At 30.1% G+C, this 20072-nt stretch overlaps 3 protein-coding genes across 4 annotated transcripts; 1 reads left to right on the forward strand and 2 right to left on the reverse strand.

The window, feature by feature from the left end:
• Nucleotides 1-2852: 2852 nt before the first annotated feature.
• Nucleotides 2853-3847, forward strand: LOC113857857 (fasciclin-like arabinogalactan protein 11). The gene has a single exon (XM_027490100.1). The coding sequence runs from the start codon at nucleotides 2872-2874 to the stop codon at nucleotides 3751-3753; it is 882 nt and encodes a 293-aa protein (XP_027345901.1). The 5' UTR covers nucleotides 2853-2871; the 3' UTR covers nucleotides 3754-3847.
• Nucleotides 3848-8451: 4604 nt separating this feature from the next.
• Nucleotides 8452-11596, reverse strand: LOC113857854 (zinc finger protein BALDIBIS-like). Of its 2 annotated transcripts, XM_027490098.1 has the most exons (4): nucleotides 11522-11593; nucleotides 10987-11224; nucleotides 10440-10839; nucleotides 8457-10089 (listed from the first exon to the last, which is right to left on the reverse strand). In XM_027490098.1, exons 2-4 carry the CDS (start codon nucleotides 11141-11143, stop codon nucleotides 9072-9074), a joined length of 1575 nt encoding a protein of 524 aa, XP_027345899.1. In that variant the 5' UTR covers nucleotides 11144-11224; nucleotides 11522-11593; the 3' UTR covers nucleotides 8457-9071. The 2 variants fall into 2 exon arrangements, with proteins under 2 accessions (XP_027345898.1, XP_027345899.1); XM_027490097.1 differs by having other exon boundaries at nucleotides 8452-10089; nucleotides 10987-11596.
• A 7524-nt stretch (nucleotides 11597-19120) lies between these two features.
• LOC113857461 (protein transport protein Sec61 subunit beta-like) lies at nucleotides 19121-19939 on the reverse strand. The gene has a single exon (XM_027489386.1). The coding sequence runs from the start codon at nucleotides 19880-19882 to the stop codon at nucleotides 19562-19564; it is 321 nt and encodes a 106-aa protein (XP_027345187.1). The 5' UTR covers nucleotides 19883-19939; the 3' UTR covers nucleotides 19121-19561.
• Nucleotides 19940-20072: the final 133 nt, after the last annotated feature.

The following is a 20072-nucleotide window of genomic DNA, read 5'->3' on the forward strand; positions in this document are numbered from 1 at the left end:
TAAAAACAAACCATGTAAATCTTACACCAACAATTTGAAGGGAAAGATTCATTTATAATTTGGAAAACTGAATTCCATCACGTGACTTCCCATTTAACCTCTGTTGCATTGCACTAGTACCACAACTTAACAAGTTAACATCAATGAAGTTTGAAGGGAGTCATGGTTCGGAAAGTATGAATACACAAACTTAGGTAGCAATGAATCATGTTATATGTTTAAGGATGCATAAATTGTTTGTGAACTGAATTTGGAATCCTAATATAATCTCCTACTTTAAATGCTTCAAATTTAACCAATGAAACAAAAGGAAGAAAATAACCCTTTAAAACAAAACAAGAACTTTTACCACTTTTTTTTTAAAATTTTAATGAGACATCAATTGTTGATCTGCCATAAGCATCAGTATAATGGGTATAGGAAAATTTATTGTGTATTTGAAACATTCTCATTTCTCATCGCAAGAGTCATCGTCAATCTATACTTCATTTGCATCGCTATAGCAAGTTCTGTTTTATTATAAGCTGACAGTGACAAAGTTGGAAGGGATTTGTAGTTCAGAAAGAAAAAAAATTTGCAAACTTAGGTAGCAATTAACAATGTTATGTTTACTGATACGACATTTCTATGAGAACTAAATTTGCAATCCTATATTGAAATATATTAATTTATGATTTATTGATTTTGGTACAATTATAATTGAGCGGTGATTAATGGAAGATAATTAAATATATACTTTTGAATAGTATTAATATATTAATAATAAATTAATATAAAATGATTATATATATTATTGGTCCTAAAAGATTAAAAAATATCAATAACAATAATTTTCATAATAAAAATTTATAAATAAACTTCATATATGAATCTCTGTAATTTAGCATTTATGAGATGATAAAAATTGATTTTTTAACATATTAAGATTCAAAATTTAAAAAATATTTTTCTCATGATTGTTTTAGACCAGTTTTCTTCGATTTTAATAGTATGGACTATATGAATTGATATTCGAGCAGATTTTTATTCTCTCTTTATTTTTATACAAGAATTTAATCAAAATACATTAACAGTGCTATAAATATTTTTATACTATCATTTTAGAATTAAACTATGACACAAATGAAAAATATAATAAAAAATATAATCTTACACCAAACATATTATTATTATTATTTCAATAAAAATAGAAACAGATAATGGGCAAATCAATCAGGCCCATATTAATTTTACCAAAAGGCCTAGTGTTTTCTCCGTGATCCCGTACGTTAAAAGCTTCTACATCAGCTTCATTGTATTCGGTTAGCCTAATAAGGACACGGCCTCAAATGTAAAGGACCCCTCGTTCGGCCCAATGGAAAGAGATTTAATTTCGAAAAGTACCAGATATATCTTTATGAAAAATAAATAATTTTAATTGGTTATCAATTAAAGAAATGGAAAATCACTTTAAAATAATATATTATTTCTAATTTAAATTTAAATTAACTTTTAACTTATACTTTTTATTTAAGATTAATTATAAAGGAAGTAAAAAAAGTACAGAAATGTATAAAGTAAGAAATTAGAAAATGTTTGTAAAATATTTAAATTCAAATTAACGGTGGATAAGATATGCCTCTTTTATTTTATATGTCTCCTCATATTGGTAGAGGTAATTTCCATTAAATTTATACTAAAATCAAAACCGTGTTAAAGTATTTTTATGTAAAAATTTAAATTAAAATGACTTGTCATGTAAAGTAATTGAAGAATATAACTTTTCATATGAAAAGATCCAAATAAAGTGAAATATTTTATATAAAAATTAAAATAAAATATGATGTTAAATACAAAAATAAATAAATTTAATTTGTAAAAAATAATATAAAACTTTAAATTAAGAAATTAAAATAAAAACTATATCAAACATAAAGACTAAGAGCAAGTTAGATTTTCTTTTTAAAAATAGAAACTGTTTTTTCTAAATCAAATATATTCTAAATTTATAATTTATTTGGTTTAAAAGCATGCAGTTTATGTATAACATTCGAATTATGACGTGAAAGCAAAATAGTTGCATATGTTGACATCTGAATCCACCAGCCAATGCTTTGGTTCAGCCTCTTCTCACTGCCAACTCAGTACTCCATCATTTCATGATGGATGCACCACCTCTCCATGATAGTTAAAGGCATAATTGTTTCATAGCAATGGTGCTTTACGGTATGTTTGGTAGAAAAATTTTAATGGGAAAAGTAAGAGGACTATTTTTAAATTTTAAATTAAAAAATTATATATTATTTACAATAATAAATATATAATTAATATATTAAATTTATATTCTATATCAATTTATATCTTTTATTTGAAAAATATTAATTTTAAATATATTTATTTAAAAAATAAATTATATATTTGCTTCCACTCCATTCTCCTCCAAAACTCCCCTTCTCATAACCCTATCCGACTAAAAGAAAATCTTACCAAGAAAGATAAGTAAAAGTAACCCAACTCTTTGTTTCACAGCAAATATTTGAACTGTTTGATTACAATTGTCACAGCAACAATTCACAAAAAAATCAGATGATTGTGACTGGAAACTGGTGTAGGCTTCAATCACAAAAACACAATGACATCTTTCATATATCTTACATCCTTGATGCAACGCTTCAATCTCTCCTGCCAGCTAACAACAATGTATGTTCACAAATCACAGTTTTTAAACAATGTTTTTCACCTACCTATCGTTGTCTCCTTGTCTCAAATTTGCTCTATAAAAGCCATCTTAGCCGTATCATCAATGCATCAAGTGCTAATTCCCAACACAAATCCAATCATCTACATTCCTTTCCAAAACCATCCTAACCATCATTCACCAAAACTAAAACCATGTTGAAGAAGCAATCACTCTTGTGCTTCTCACTTGCAATGCTACTTTCCCTCATGTGTTCCACCGTGACTCTAGCACAGTTAGCACCAGTTGGTGCACCAGTACAACCAGCAAAACCTACACCAACCCCACCAGCAGCATCTCCAAAACCATTGGTACCCTCATTACCACAATCACCAAGCCCAAGTGATGCCACTCCGGACACTCCAGCAGTTGACATCGTTGGAATCTTGAGAAAAGCAAAGTCATTCAACATCCTAATCCGCCTCATGAAAACCACCCAATTGATCAACCAACTCAATGCACAGCTTCTCACTACTAAATCAGGTGGCTTAACCATTCTTGCACCTGATGACAGTGCCTTCTCTGAACTCAAAGCAGGCTTCCTCAACACTCTCTCTGATGGACAAAAGCTTGAACTCTTGCAGTTCCACGTTCTTCCAGACTATGTCTCCAGCTCTAACTTTGATACTCTCACCAACCCTGTGAAAACACTTGCAGGAGCTAAACCTGGAAAGGTGGAACTGAATGTGGTTAGTTACGGAGGGAGTGTGAACATCTCAACTGGTGAGGTAAACACCACCATCAATGGCATTATATATACTGATAAGCATCTTGCTATCTATAAAGTGGGTAAGGTGCTTCTTCCTATGGACTTCTTTGCTGTGGCCAAGGCACCTGCAAAGGGACCGTCTTTGGCTCCAGAACCATCTGCAAATGCGCCAAAAGCTGATAAGGAGAAGCCATTATCCCCAGATTCTTCAGAATCATCTCAGATTAATTCCACAAACGAAAACTCGGGCACTGTGAAAACGAATGCATATGGAAAGTGGATGTCCCTTGTTCTTGCAGCAGTTCTGGTGACTGTGTTGTCATCATGAACAAGTGTATGATTTGAATTTACCAGCGTCCTAGATAATAGCTCACATGCTTTGGAGTATTATGATTGTGATTTGCGGGAAAGCGTGAATGTTTTAGTGGTGAATTTGGATTAGGGGATCTGTGATTGTTTGTATTCATTTATGAATTAATTTATGTAAGAGTGTTTACGTTATGATTGCTTCCATATATTAGCATGCTTTATGATATCTTCGGAAGAAGAAATTAATAGAAACTTTGCCTCGAGTAATTAACTTTAGTAATTAAAATCTCTAACTTCTTTGGCGCAGTTAAAATTTGGTAAATGGTAAGGTTACAGTGGTTGATGAAAAAAAAATTCATTAAGAAATGTTAGAATTATGATTGTCAAAAACATAATTAAAAAATAAAAAAAATTTGGTTAAAAATTATAGTATTTAATATTACTAATCCATTAATAATGTGATATTTTGTTATTTTTAATAAAAAATTATTATATATAAATTTTTATTGTGTATACTTAGGCACACGTAAAAAATATTATTATTTTAATTAATTAATTAAAATATGAAATTCAAACGATTAATTATTATAAAATAGGCTAAATTATTAAACAAATTATTCAATAAGATATGACAAATTACTTACGGTCAATTATCTTAGTGTTTGTATCAAGTGATGAATTATCGTGGCTATCAACATTTTTGCGCACTGTTGAAAATTTATTAAAAAATTACATACATTTTAGATAGAAAATTTAATTAATCTGAAACTGTTGAATGATATAATTCAATATACAGTGATAAAACTTTCTTATAATTCAAAATAAACTTTTAATCAACTTTTTTTTTTTTTTTAAAACTTTTAATCAACTTTAATTCTAATGTTCAAATCCATACATATATTACATTAAATATTTAAAATGTAATTTATAATAAATAATAAAACTGTCTCTTTCAAGATGTAATCTATCTGATTTCTATAATTTTAGTCTAAACTCATATTTTAAAATTTTAAACTTCATACAATTAACGATTTTTAAGTAATCATAATTCTTTATTCATTTTTATTAGATATACAACTTAAAATCATCTAGTAGTTAATATTATTTTAAATTAATACATATTAAATTAAATGTTAAAAATATAATTTGTAACGAATGTTGTAAGAAAACTTAAGAGTGATGTACAAATGAATATTAGAACATACAAGATAGAAATTTATAAATACTTTATAAGATTTTTCCTTTAAGTACATTTATTATTTATCTATCAAATATTAATTATAGTAAATACTGATTATCAACAAAGCCGTGAATTGCATGACATAAAAACTAACCATTTTTATATGTTTTCATCTTTAAATTTTATGAAGGGCAATAGCGAACCAACACTTAAGAGTTTTTTTTTTTAAGTAATTAAAAAATTATCTTTTAGACCAAATAGATTATTCTATAATCTTATTTTGTTGAGTAAAATCACTATCAAAGATAAAGTTTTTTTAGAGTATAAAAAAATATTATATAAGACTCATTTGTTTCTTTTTTTTAACTTGAATCATTTCTGCAATCAATAGTTGGAGATAAGTTTTTTTAAAATATAAGAAGAATTTAAATAAAATTTTCATTTTTATGATAAAAAAATGAAATACTTGTCATTCTATTTAAAGAACGTAACTGTTTAGCCAAAAACTTTTTGTTAGTTAAACCATTCTTACAATTAATTAGATTTTCTAAAATGTAATACAACTTTCTCTTTATTTAATTAAAAGATTTTGTTAATTTCAATCCTTAGAATTGAAGATAAGCAGTTAATAATAATAAAATGTTATTAAAAAAATATTTACTATATTTTTATAACTTTAATATAATAACTGTGTTAAAAAAATTTATTTATAGATACTTAAACTTAATCTTAATTTATGAGGTTAATAAAATTCTTAATTCATTCATTATTTTACCTCGTGGATCAGAGGATGTTGAAACATAGGGTCCAATTTGGCTCTTAACAAGCATGTGACTGTTGTATGTTTTCGCGAAATGCTATAATGCACAAAATATTTTGCAGTGAATGCAAAAAATTAATGCTGAAAACTAATTTTTGTTTTAATAAATAACATTACAATGTTATGTTAGGTGAGAAAATGACAAAAAAAAGCAAAATTATTTATACTTTTATATATATATATTTATTTATTTATTTAATGTGATTCACACAGAGAGGATGAAAATAAAGCTGAAAGGATGGGATTTGATGTGGCATGCCCCACTTGGATACGTTATTGTTCTGCTTTCATATCTAAATCTCTCCAATCACAACACACTAACCTTAACCTTAGATGGATGTGCCACTTTAATTTCATTCGTAGGTTAGAGTGATTTTTCTCAAAACTAAATAATGTAACTATACCTTTCTTTCCTCTTTAATTATCACTATCTGTAACTTCTCTTCTCACAGTTTCTTCACCCACACTTATCTCTAAGTCTCTCTTATCTTCACTGACTACTTCTCTTGCTCTACCTCCTGCTAAGGTCAAGAGTAAAGCCTCTGAACTCACACATGTCTTCCATTTTGAAGCTCCTAATCTCAACTTCTCCATCATCTCTCTCTAACAATTAACTTTACAAACATTTAACTTTTAAATTAAACAAAAATAGAATTGAAAGTTCATTTTCTGCCCAAACTAAACAGGATTCATTTTTTATAATTTGTTAAAACTTTGTACACTAATCAAGATCAATGTTTGTGCACAAATCAAACTGAATAATTATATTTGAGTGCTTAACTTTCAGATGTTTAATTAATTTAAAAAAATTAATATTAACTTTAATCTTAAACAATTAAAAATAATAAATCTTATATTCTAGTAAGTATACAAAGCATAATTCATTAAACTTGTGGCTCGTAGAATTATTTAAACCAATTAAATAAATTGTTGGTTTACAGTCTATTTCTAACACCCTTAACCTCTAATCTTAAGATGATTTTTAATAAGTCTCAAACCTAATAACCGAGCCCACAGTTCAAAATTAATAACTCAATAGCATCCAGACTTCTTAATAAATAAACCCAATATACAACTTTCCTTAATCATTCCTCATTAAGCCACGTGTTGCTAGCGTTGCATTTCATAATATTATTTATAAATAAGAGTAAAATAAAAAATTAAATTATTTTATTATAAGATTTAAATATTATAATTATTAAAATTTAAATTATAATATATTAATTAATGATATTCATGTCTCTAATTATGTATATATTTTAAACTAATTTAATAACTAAATTTTATTTAATATTTTTAATTAATTAACCAATTTTAAATTTTAAATATATCATTTGCTAATTTGTCGAACTGAAATTATTCTCCCCGTCATTTACGGGTGCACTAATTCAATAAATTCGAAAACTGAGTTTAATCAATCATATCATATCAGTATTAGTTTAAATGCCAATTTTGTAATTTTAATTCAGATGTTTTTTTTTTTTTTTTTTTGTCTAAATCAATCAACCTGATACAATATTGAACATATTAAACAACATTTGTATTAATTATTTTTATGATAATGAAAGAGAATAATGATTATCACTTATATATTTCATATCCATAACATGAGGTTATTCTAGTTAAAAGGAATACATGGTTATTTGACCCAAACAATTTAAATTTTTATTTTTTTAGTTTAGATTAAATAAAAAATAAAATCAAACTAAATTAAATTAATTAATTTTAATTGATTTTTTCTCTTTTAAAAATACAATTAAGGTAATTTTAATGGTATTTTATTAACCGAATAACTTTGGTATCTTTTGAATTAAATTAATAATATGCAAATATGTATATATCATTATTAATGTTACTTATATATATATATATAAAGATACTCACAAAAATAAAAAATAATAATAAAATTTAAAAGAAATTAAAATTTTATAAAATGTACGATAACTTAAAAATTTAAAAATATTAACACATAATATTAGATAACTATAATAATTACAAAAATTAACGATCATCAATGAAATGACAATTTATGATTAAATCACTGTGTAATAATCAGCGCATCTCAATTAACTTCTATTTGTACACTCATAAATTTTACATTTTATTTTTATGTCACATTATTAATAATATATATCATAATTTATTTCTATTATTATATTTTTATATATTTATTTTTAATCTAATTTAAATATATAGATAAATTTTAAAAATATATATTGACATTCAATCATAAAATATTATATCAGCAAAAATTATTAATGTTATATTAATTAATATAAATATTTTATCAATAATATATTCTAATTAATTGACAGTATAATATTTTGTACAATAACATTGTACCAAAATTAAACTTCATTTTTTTTCAATTCTTTTATATAAATAAAAGGTATATTGATACACCCTTAAAAAAATAAAAAATAATCATTTTTCAATCCATTATATTTTCATGTTTATTTTTTATATTTATTTATCTATCTATTTTTATTATTATTATTTCATTTATGACTTTGTCTATAGTTTTATAATCGGTACTCAGATAAAAGAGAATTAAGCAGCAAGCAGACAAGATAAAATTTGGTGAATCATGCTGCTACTGTTTTTCTTATTACTATATGATTTATCTCTTACTTCCATTTTTTCAGAAAAAAAATTTTCAGAATCATACAGTGAAAGTACGACGAAAAGAGCGTTGTGGATGATGAAAACATATTTAAAATGGATGGAAAAGACCTCTGGACATAGTCTTCTATTATTATTTCACCATGGAAAGCAGCATTTCACGGTCTGCACAGTTTAAAAGAACACACTGAAAAGAAAGTGAAAAGGTCACACACCAGGTTATGGTACGACACTGTAACTGTAATGTTGCATCAACGTTAGAGAAAAGAAAAAAAGAAAATTAACTACAACAGTGCAACTATATAGCTTCCACGATCGTCATGCATGGCCATATAGAGAGAGGGTAGGGACCTTCCATAACGGAGAATCAAATCACCCTTTGGTTTTTGGACTCATCTCATATTCTACATATCTATTCCTTTGTCCCTTCTAACATGCAATGGCCCCCACCTTCTTCACGAGACCTCTCTATGATATCCAATATATAACACGTGAAATCTCACACTCAAGTTAATGTCACTGTGCATGACCGAGTCGACTCGTTAACTTGCTTTCTTGGTCTAACTCGGTACATGTCTCACTATCCCCATTCTCAATATTGTTCAGTTTACATGCTCCTGCTAATAAGAGTGGGTAGCTATATATATATCACTATGACACAATTTCGCTAGTTTCTTTAAGGCTACGTACATGTCATTAAATTGCAACTCTAGCACTAGCAGTAGTGTCCACCGTACTGGCTCTGCAGGTTCATGGCTGAGCCTGACCCCATTGCATTAAATTCAACCAGATCTTGTTGCAAGAAGGGTCTTCTTATTGATTCATCATCTCCAACACCCAAGAAGTCTCTAGTTAAACCAAGCTGAATGTTTTTGTTATTTGAGCTTATTGAACGTAATTGCTTGCCCACAATTGATGGTGTTGTTTCTTCATCCACCGGCATCACCGGGTGATTCAAAACCTTTGTGTTCGTCAGTACTACAAACGAGTTGTTTGAGTCATTTAATAAATACCCACCACCAAGGTTGGTGTTGGTGTTGGTATTGCCTTCCCCATTAACGAACTCGTTCAGTTTCCGAAGCTCAACAATGTGGCTAATGTTGTCGTTGTTATTCCTGTTGCTTCCCACAAGGCCAAACATGTGGTCGTTGATCCTTGGAGATCCCATTTGAACCGCTTTCTGTAACAGTGCGGTGGCTGACATGTGAGTTGGGTTGTGATTACTCAAGTACAAAGAGCTTGTGCTATGCGACAAGTCTCCTTTGTTTTCTTCTTGTTCTTGCTTCAGTCCATGTGGGGGTAGCACACATAGGTTGGCATTTGTGAATGATGTTTCTGGGTAACGGTAATTCACCCACTGTGACCCAAACATGTCCATTGTTTGCACTAGATCAGGCACAGTGCTAGCAGAGTTTGCTCCTGAAGTGAAAGCACTTGATTTGCTTGGAAAATTAAATGGGTGAAGCTGAGAATTGGCTTGGTCTAGCCATAGTGGTAGGCTTAGCTTTTGTTGTCCTTGATCCGAGTCAACATAATTGCCCAATGGTTCTGACCCTGAACCACCATATTCTGAATGAAACCCGGGAAAAATCTGAGGGACCCTCGAAGCTTGAGCATTAGTCAAATGATGATCGCTTCTGAAGTTACTTAAAGCTGCTGGAACTGTAGTTATCCTCGCACTTTCTTCAGCCAAAGCGTCACAAAAGGCTCTATGCGTTATAAAGCTGTCCTTCCTGATTTGTTACCACATATACAACACACATAAACATCAATTAAGAACCCTCATTTATTATTCCAAACAAATATTCCCTCAATTACTCCTTGCACATTGAACATACGTGACATTGGTTTCTTTTATATATCTGTCATCCATTAAATTTAAAGAATTAAAGACACTTAATTGGTATTCAAATTTTAATTAATTGAATGTCAAATTGTTGGACAAATTAATTAAACTATTTAACAATCATGGCATGGCACCCGTATATAAGAAGCAAATTAAAGGAAAACCTAATAGTTATATATATGATAATGAGACATTTTAATGGGAATTATATATATTATTTATGTGAAAAATACTAACCTGGAGAAAAGTGTGCCACAGTCACATTTGTACTCTCTAGTCCCACAAATCTTGCTATGGGCCTTCCAATCCGATTGAACTGCGTATTTCTTGGAGCACTTGTCACACTTCCACTTCTTCTCTCCATGCTTTCGGCTATAGTGTTTCTTTATCCCTGTCAAGTCTCCCAGGGCTCTAGAGGGATCATGGTGCACACAACTCTTCTCTGGGCACACGTACACCTTCTTCTTCACTTGATCTTTGTTTGTTCTCTGCCTCAGCTTCCACGGCAAGTTGTGTCCACGTCTATGCAGCTGCAAGTTCTGGTCTCTCTGAAAACCCTTGTTGCAAATTTCACATATGAAACGGTTGGTAGCCATAAGAGACTTAGGTGACAGAGCTACCACTTCTGCATCTGGATCTGCTTACAATTCATTTCATTCACACGTATATATGGTTAGTACTTATAATTAAATCAACCACTTTTCGATTAATTAACAAAAAATTGTGTTCATAATAATAATAAATAAGAATGAAAGATATGAGAAGTGGGTTAATCATGACTTGCCTGGTGTTCCGGGTAGATTTCTCTTTTTCCTAGCTAGATTTGAATTAGGGTTTGGATTAGGGTTTGAGTTTGAGTTTGAGTTGGGGTCTTCTTGAACATGAACCAAGGAGCCTCTGATGGTGTTGGGAGCAACAGAAAAGGCTTCTTCGGACATCATTTTGGAACCAAAGAAAAATTGTGTGTCCTAAACTAGCTACCTAAGGCAAATTCCAAAACCAAAAGTGGATTGATGAAGGTACTGCCAAAACAAAATATAAAACCAAAAGTGCTTTAGCTAGCTGCTACCAGTGCTTGTGCTGGGAAAAGATAATAATAATAATATCTATGCATATTCAAAGTAAAGCTAGATAGATTGAATACTCATTTTCATTCCATTGATTTTCTCATTTGAGACAAAAAGTGGAAAAAGAATATGTATCTTGGAAGAAATTGAAATTGGTTTTACATGTGAATCGCGCGGAAAGCACAAGTCATAGTTTGGAATGAATGAGAGTTAAACGAAGAGAGAATAATATATTTAAAATATCTTTCTCACTCGATCTCTTTTTTTCTCTGCTTATCTAACACGGAGCCTCTCAGGGTCAGCCAGCCATAGACTCCTCTGGACCACTTTTTCTCTTTCTCCCTTTCTCACTCTTTATATACTCAGGTGTAGTACTAAATCTACCCAATTAAGAAAGGGTGAATTTTTTAATTGAAAATTGTTGGGTATACACACCTAATGAAAAAGAGACATCATAATACGATTAAAACAAATGATAGATAATGTAATGTAAATCAAAATTACTCATAATTTTACCATGTCAATTAAAATAACATATAGTTAACATCGGTGACATAAATAATTTTTTACACAAATAATTAACTAGGTTCAAAGTGAGTAAGACAATGTTTTCTCTAGTCTTTTAATTCATTAAAATTAATAAACAACAATATTTATATATAATAAATTCCAAATTTATTACCCATACGTAAAAATGTGAAATTGTTAAATAAGAAAGGTAGAGGAGAGTTTACAAGAAGGGAAAGGGAGAGAGCTTTACAGCAAGGTATGAAAATGATTATGGCATAATTGTATTATGAGAGAGAGAGAGAGAGAGAGAGGGAGGTGCCGTCCGTGAGGGCTGACTGGCTGGGAGTGGGGGCCCACAAAAAGACTGTCAGAAAAGAGTGTTTGATGTGTCGAGGCAACAGCCACCCAATTTCTCTCTCTTTTCCAAACACACTCAGTCAGTCCCTTTCGTGTGCTTCACATTTCTCTAGAAATTCGCTCCCTATCTTCTCTCTTTTCTTCATACAATAATCATTTAATTAAAAATCATGATTAATTTATATTTAATCATTATATTTTCATTTGGGGTGAATTGCTGTACCACTCTGTCACTCACACTAATTGATTCACTGCCTATTCAAACATGACAATTGCCAATAATCATACAACAATAAATAACACCTTTTTCCACTGAGTTGACTCGGTCCTATCCACACAACTCGACTCCACTTCCACCACATTTCATTTCAATAAAATAAGAATAATGTCAAGTTATATTTTTTATTTTTGGAGTAAAAGACATAGAAATAATAAATAGTATATGACGTGACAAATATAAAATTATACATGTAAAAGAACTAAAAATACTACACCAATGCATGAGCATAACCACTGAAAGTCTTTTTTAAACTAAAGCACCTACATACTTACATATAGATATTATAAATTTATAATTGTTTGAATAACTGATTCATTTATTTATTCAAAATGATACATTTAATTACTTATCTAGCTAAATTATTATATTTTATATTAATCATTTTAGATACCGATACCCTTTGATAGTATGTTAGAATTCCAAGTTCACTTAATGCGTATACGTAACATCTACTTCTTCCTGTCTTAAATATAAATAAAAATTATTAAATTATGTTTATTAGGAAATTAGTTAATTTTACTCTATTTTTACGATGTCTTTCATAATATTACTACAGAAAAATAAATTATTTAAAAATTATTTAATTTTTTAATTAGTATTATATGATATTAATTTATGATTTAAGTTTCTATGCCAGATGCTAATAGGTAAAAAATAATTTTTGACAAGAGATTTAAATTATGGAAACTTATTTTAAGAAAATAATTATCTTTTCATTTTAAAAATTCTATGTAGCTATCGATGTTATATTTTAAGAATAAAAATTATTAAAAATAAAATTTAAATTAATAAAAAACATTTAAAAATAATTTCATTATATCATATAAAATTAATTAAATTGACTTATATTTTAAGTCATAATATCTCGTATTTGAGACTAAAGAGAGTAATTTACTATTTATCTCACAAATAACACATAGGGATTGTTTTAATTTTTCAAGAGCTTATAATTTAAAGGTGAAATATTTAATGCATATTTGAATTATTATTTTATTAAAATAATCGTTGAAACATTTTTAAGGAAAAATTTGACAAATTTTTTTTAAAGGGTAAAATAAATTAATAAGTTAATCTAAATATAGATCTTATAAAATGGAATAGAGGTTAATATCGGAATTGACACCATGTCATATGCTCAACATTGAATTTAAATTAGTGATTTCCTGTAAGTTGATGCACTGTGAGGCTGTGAGCCTCATCCCTCATCCTAAATTATCTTTGAAAAAACTTGCGCTAAAGAGGTTAATGTGTAAAACTTGATGATTATATATGCTTCTTCTATTTGTGTAGGTGTGAATTTTAATTTTGATGCAATTGAAATGTAGATATATAGTCACTTTAATATTTATGAGTATGTTATGTAAAAAGAGTAAAATAAAAAAAATGATTTTAATTTACTTTGACAATTTAAGGATTTTTTCGGATGCAAAACTCATATAACTTTTTGTTTTATTTTATTTTTTATAATCTTATTGATTTTATTGACAGTGAATTAACGATTAACAATATTAATTAATTTATTCTTAAACAAAAATAATAAATTTTGTTAGAAAAAGAGGAGATGAATCTTCATATTATTTTTCTTCCTCTAAAAGTACTCGTATAAAAAAAAAATACGCAAATTTAATGTAACGTCACACATTTACCTGTATTAATTTATGAACTCATAATAATTTTTATCTTTTAAATTTTGTATTGAGAAAATTATAAACTCTGCTCTTATAATTTTTACACAAATAAATATAAATCATCTCCTAATATATAATTACTCAAGTCTTCAATATACTTAAAAGATTACTTATTGTAATAATAAAAAAATTTATACTAATTTCTATATGTTTACTTTAGTTTTCTTCGTGTAAAACTTGGATAAAACAGCGGCTACGTTGGCACAACAAAATTGACAAAATCACTAATAAGATTGAATATTCTCAAGTCGATTTTATAGGGCTAATTCAATCTACATATATTTTTTGTTAAATTAAACAAGTAAACGCCGGGTACTTTGAGCACTGACTACAGTAATAGAAAAATTAAAAACAAGTTAACTCCTTGCCTTTACAGTTTGCATTAATTAGTAGGGATGGCGTAGGATATGGTCACCACCTAACTCATAAACAATGAGCATGATTTGAAAGAAATCCATTCTTTATATCAATATTATATATTTATAGAAACGTATCAACATTAACTTTGTGTCATGTGATTATATATAAACAGTTAAAATCTAATGATTTGTTTTTATGACTCTCATTCTTACAATAATTAAGTATTCTTATCTCAATTATTTTGCATTTCTATCTTTGACTTAGGTTAAAGCTATGGGCTAAAATCATTCCATAGAAATGATGGCTCATGTTTTGTTAAATAAACATAATTTTAATTCATGACAATAAAATAAAAGGTTGAGAGAGGTGAAGGTTGGATCTTGCCAAGGAAGAAAATTTTGTTGAGTGTAAACATAAAATAAGCAAGTGGTAAACTTAATCTCTTACTTTCTTTGAAGACGCTGTTCTACTTGGAAGTCAATTCAATCATTTGGAATTTTCTCTTCTATAGAGAATGGCTACTCTGCCCTCATTTCCATTTGTGATTCTCTATTTAATTATATAAAAAGCAGCATTGTATTCCTTTTATGCGGTGATATTTTAAACAAGACAAAGAACTTCTCTCTAGGAATTCTCCTGTCAAGTCATATGTTCATCACTTCCTTCAATTTCTCCCCTTTATTGTTTCTTGAAATGGAACGATAAAATGCTAACTTGATTAGCATTTTCTGGTTAAACTGATCCAAAAGAAAGGAAAAGAAATTAGCTTCTTTAATAAGTAATATTGATTAAAAGGAAAGAACTGAAATTTAATAAAAACTACGATAAATAGGTAAATAAGTCCGAATACAAACATAATAGATTACCTATCTAGTTGATATGTATTTGAATAGTCATTTAGATCCCTCTTGGCATATAGGGTTGCACAGTGAAATTCTGAATTGAAAACAAAATTGGAGTAACCTTTTTTTGTGTGTGTATTAATTCAAAGGTCGAAAGGTCTGTGTTGATAATAACCTGTGATCATATTAACTTAACTTCAATAGAATATAGAGATGTTGGAGAAATTTTATTAATGAGGTCATACAAATAGTCTCAATATTACCTCTAATCTTAAATCTTATAATATTAAGTCATAGATTCTTTTCACTTTTATGTACTCAATTACCCAATTTTACTTAATACGTGGCTTATTTCACTCACGCTGTTTTTATAATATTAGCTTTTTCTTATTTGGTTTTGATTAATGATCCTTAATCTTTATGACTAAAGTAATTCCATAAACTTACGTTGAATAGCCATTTGAAAAAACGAGGGTTAAAAAAACTGTATGCATGTTTAAAATTTTATGCCAAAAATGATGATGATGATGATTATTATTATTATTACTATTCATGTCTTATAAAATCTAAATTTTTTACGCCTTGCTTTCCAGGACATGTCACAAGCTAGTTTCTTCCCTCTGGCATGTGATATAAGAAACGTATCCTTCCTGATACGGATGTCTGCGTTAGCCTGCAAGTCGCAAAGTCCTGAAAATAATTAACATATGATTAAATATATACAATATTAACAGTACCAGACCATTCAAGATTTATCTTGAATAATCAATTTACAATATATTTATGCACAATGTACTCAGCTGAAGTACTTCAATGACAAAGATGTGCATGTGAGCTTGGTTTATAAGGAGCCACCAGTAATTGTGGGTAGACTCCTAGCATTAGTCACAAGATTGCTTAGAACAAATAGCTATATATATTGTATTGAACTACTTTTGGCTCCAACGTTCATATCTTTCACTCAAAGGCCACAAATACCATTATTTTTTTGATTGTGGAAAAAATATTCTTCTTCCCAAGCGTGTTAAGTAACAATAATTTTTCATTTCCCTATGTCTCTTGGGAATCAGAAGAAAAGTACATAAAAATTCTTTTTATTTTGTTAACTCTAAATTGTTGGATGTCCTGAATCCAGACTCTCCAAATACACTGCATTCCGGGCTGAAAATGGTTTACCTGAAAAAGAAAAAGGAAAGAAAAACCCAATTACTAATTAAGATTTAACAATTCTAAAAGGAAGTATTATATATTTTTTAACATATAATTAATAGTCATTTATTTATTTATTCCTATTTTTCTTTCTTTCTTTTCATCATCACAGTTAATCATCAACTATGCAAAAGATATGAGAGAAGAAATACGTGCGTGATACACTTCGCGTTTTAAAAAAGAAAAAAGAAATAATTTTATCACGAGCTTGAATATGAGTTATCAAATAATGCAGATTCACGTGCCTGCAGACCCTGTAACCCGTACCGTTGATGATATTATTCGATGAGGAATTCTTGAACGTATAGAAAAATGTTCAAGAGCGAACCGTCGTGCATCTTCTGTAATGTTCTCTCTTTTTATATAAAAGAAAGAAACTGAAAGGGGAATTTGTTTAGAAAAAAAGGTTCTATTCAATTTCATACGTTGGATTTGGAAAGAGGTTAAGTAATGGTAATCTAGTTAACCTATAAAATAATTGAATATATAATCCAATTCATCCGTTTAGTTTTCCTTTAGAATTTCTACCATATTAACTTCATTTACTCAACGAGTTACTTATAAAAAAATAATCCTTTCATAGGCTTTCACAAATGTAAAGCCCTCTTCATATAATTATCGTAATAAATAGTGTCAGTCACTTTCAGTGGATGGATGAATTCATTATGTATATAGTTGTGATATTTTGCAATATTTACTTTAATATTATGATGCGGGTGTCTACATCAACTTTTCCACATTCTAATCTAATTAATCTAACTCCTTAATTAAATTTATTATGAAATAAGGGATTAATATTGTATACAACCTCATACGAAAAATTGATTCACAGATATAACATATTCTAACATGTAATAGTGTAACTAATAATAACTTAAGGAATTCTTGCAGGTTGATTGGGATAAATGTCGAAATTGGTTTTCTTGCATATGCTGATATATAATTTTCTAAGTTGCAGAGGCAAAACTCACGCAAATTTCCACCAATATTTAAAGCGACCCAAATCGGGACCATCGGCATCCACTCGCAATATTTACCAAGTCTTCTCTATCAGTTTTTGGCGTACGATGTTCACTATCATTTTGAATACGCTTTACATTACTTTTTCTTTAGATTGGGCAGAGAAAGCTGTGTTTGGGGAGGATCGATGGTATTTCTTTAGCCTCAGAGAGAAGATTCCCAAACGGATCAGGGACGAATAGTGCAACGGCTTCAGGATATCAAGGAGCTGACAAGCCACTTCTTTCCACGTGTGGATCAAAGCGCTTAGGAGTGAAGAAACTCTGGTGTTGAAAAGGATACATCACAGTTTAAAAATTTACTGTACAAGCTGCACTTCCTCCATCCAATGGTTCTAATTTAACTTTTAAATTTAGAATTATACTTATGATAAAATTATTTTATTTTTTTGTCAACAAATTATTGTAAATTTTATGGTTAGGATTTTTTCTATCGATGAGGCCCAAGGTCACAAAGATGACACACCAGGCCAAACTGGGCCAAAAGAAGCAGCGATACTGCAGGGCCCAAAACAAATAAAACAGGAGTTCTAAGACCCAGCTCAAAACACTGCAGAGTTCAAATCCTGGGTCTTGAAAATTCTCACATCTCCTTCCTCCAATGAACAAAATAAAAGGAGCCAACTTAAAATAATGCAGTGCAGGGTTGTGGTTAGGATTGGGTGCAGTAGCCTCATAAAGGGGCCAAGAGAGTCAAAAATTACAAAAGTAAGTCCCCGGTGTCACTTTTCTACTTGAACTATAAATACCTTGCTTGCTGTAAGTACTTGAAGTAGACACATCAACAAGAATTGCTATAGCTATCCCAGTTGAATAGCTGGATACTACGTTGATTTCGAAGGGTACTCGACTAAGGGATACATGTGAAAATCGGGGAAACTTTACCAAGGTATGAAAAGTGCCCAACAAACAAAAGCGTGAGGGATGATATGACCATAGGTTATCAATACAAAAACTATCAGATCTTAACCTCCACTGAAAACATGTCAAGTCAGAGTATTAAGAGCAGCAGATGCAACACTCTGTTTTCAATGTTTTATGGTTTCAGGAGAATGAATTCTCGAATAACAATATTCCTTTTTTTGGCAATTACACTCACTTTGATAAGAAAATAGAATGAGAAGAGGATGGCAAGCACATTTACACGATCTTTTGGTTACGAATTTCCTTTGCAGCCGATCCCTTTTTTCAAAGGTCAACGGATAAGACATATACATCTTAGGAAGTAGACGAAAGTGGAAACTGAATTCAGACGATCGATCCTTATAGGCTTATAAGTTATAACTTCTTTTCCTTATATGCAGATATAGACAATAGTTGTTGTAAATTCAATTTATATTCCTCCAACCTACATGGCTTTTGTAACCACATTGATGTATTGAGGTTACTTGTAATTGGTATGCAGAGCCTTTTCATTACCTTTCCACACACACACTTCGTACTAAAGCAGCATATAAATCATTATTAGTAATACCAACATACAAGCAAAAGTATAGTAACTTCTACAATAAAATCAATTGTATCATTACTTGGCTTATAGTCACTCAAAAGTGTTCTGGAATAAATGTGGCAGCTCGTAACCTAATACTAAAACCAGATCAAAAAAATTGGCAGTAATAATGGAGGAAACGTTCAAACATTGAAAACTTGTGTTGGAAGGGGAAAAGAAACGAACGAAATCAATCTACAGGGATAACAGAAATTGCTGACAACGCAACCGTTTAATTTTTGGAAATGTAAGCAAAAAAGTGAAATAATAGAACGAATGAAAAGTAATAAATGAACGCCAGAGATCGATTTTCACGGAAAGGCCAAAAGTGACTTCCATCAACGGTAATAAGATACAGTCATTTCAGAGCTAGAAAAACAGGAAGCCTAATCAAGCCCTTGCAAAATTTACAAAGACAAAAAACTGCAAAATAAATTGAAGAAGAAAAAGAAAAAGCGCGGTTGGATTACCAAGGGGAGAAGAGAATATCATGTGAGATCCGAATCGGAGCAATCAGATCCACGATCAAGATATGGAATCAAGCGCCACCACCACCAGATCGATAGCGGTAGAGCTTGCCAAACACGTGGAGAGCGGTGACGAAGCCGATGAAGCAGAGACTCATCACCAGCACCACCGTCGGAGAGATCTTCAGGCCGGGGGCGTCGTCGGTGTAGAACCTCAACATGTTGCTTCCGGGGCCGGAGCCACCTCCAACAGCGCCGGAGCTGCTTCCACCGGCGAGACGGCGACGACGCATGCCGGCGGTTGCGGCAGCGGAGCCGCGAGGAGCCATGAGCCCCGGTCGCGAGTTTGTGGCAGAAGTAGCTGATTGAGATTGAGAGGCACTTCTCGCCATGTCGCAAACCAGCGAAGATCACGAGGAAACGTCGTGTCGGAGAAAGAACAGAGTTAGAAATTGAAACTTGCAAAGAGATCTATGGACCATTGAATTATTTATTTCCATTACCTAAAAGATTACAAGTAATTTTTTTTTTCTTCTTTACTGCGTTCGTCAGGTGAGACAAGAGAGTAAAATGGCATTTTTT

Source organism: Abrus precatorius, unplaced genomic scaffold (assembly GCF_003935025.1).
Source record: "Abrus precatorius isolate BTA unplaced genomic scaffold, Abrus_2018 Scaffold2, whole genome shotgun sequence".
NCBI classification, from domain to species: Eukaryota; Viridiplantae; Streptophyta; class Magnoliopsida; order Fabales; family Fabaceae; genus Abrus; species Abrus precatorius.

Excerpts from the sequence above, each read along its gene's own strand:
- LOC113857461 (XM_027489386.1), bottom strand. The coding sequence starts at position 19,882 with ATGGCGAGAAGTGCCTCTCAATCTCAATCAGCTACTTCTGCCACAAAC.
- LOC113857854 (XM_027490097.1), bottom strand. The coding sequence starts at position 11,143 with ATGATGTCCGAAGAAGCCTTTTCTGTTGCTCCCAACACCATCAGAGGC. Across the intron at positions 10,840-10,986 it reads AAATCTACCCGGAACACCAG|ATCCAGATGCAGAAGTGGTA; the intron begins GCAAGTCATGAT and ends AATTGTAAGCAG. Across the intron at positions 10,090-10,439 it reads TGTGGCACACTTTTCTCCAG|GAAGGACAGCTTTATAACGC; the intron begins GTTAGTATTTTT and ends GTAACAAATCAG.
- LOC113857857 (XM_027490100.1), top strand. The coding sequence starts at position 2,872 with ATGTTGAAGAAGCAATCACTCTTGTGCTTCTCACTTGCAATGCTACTT.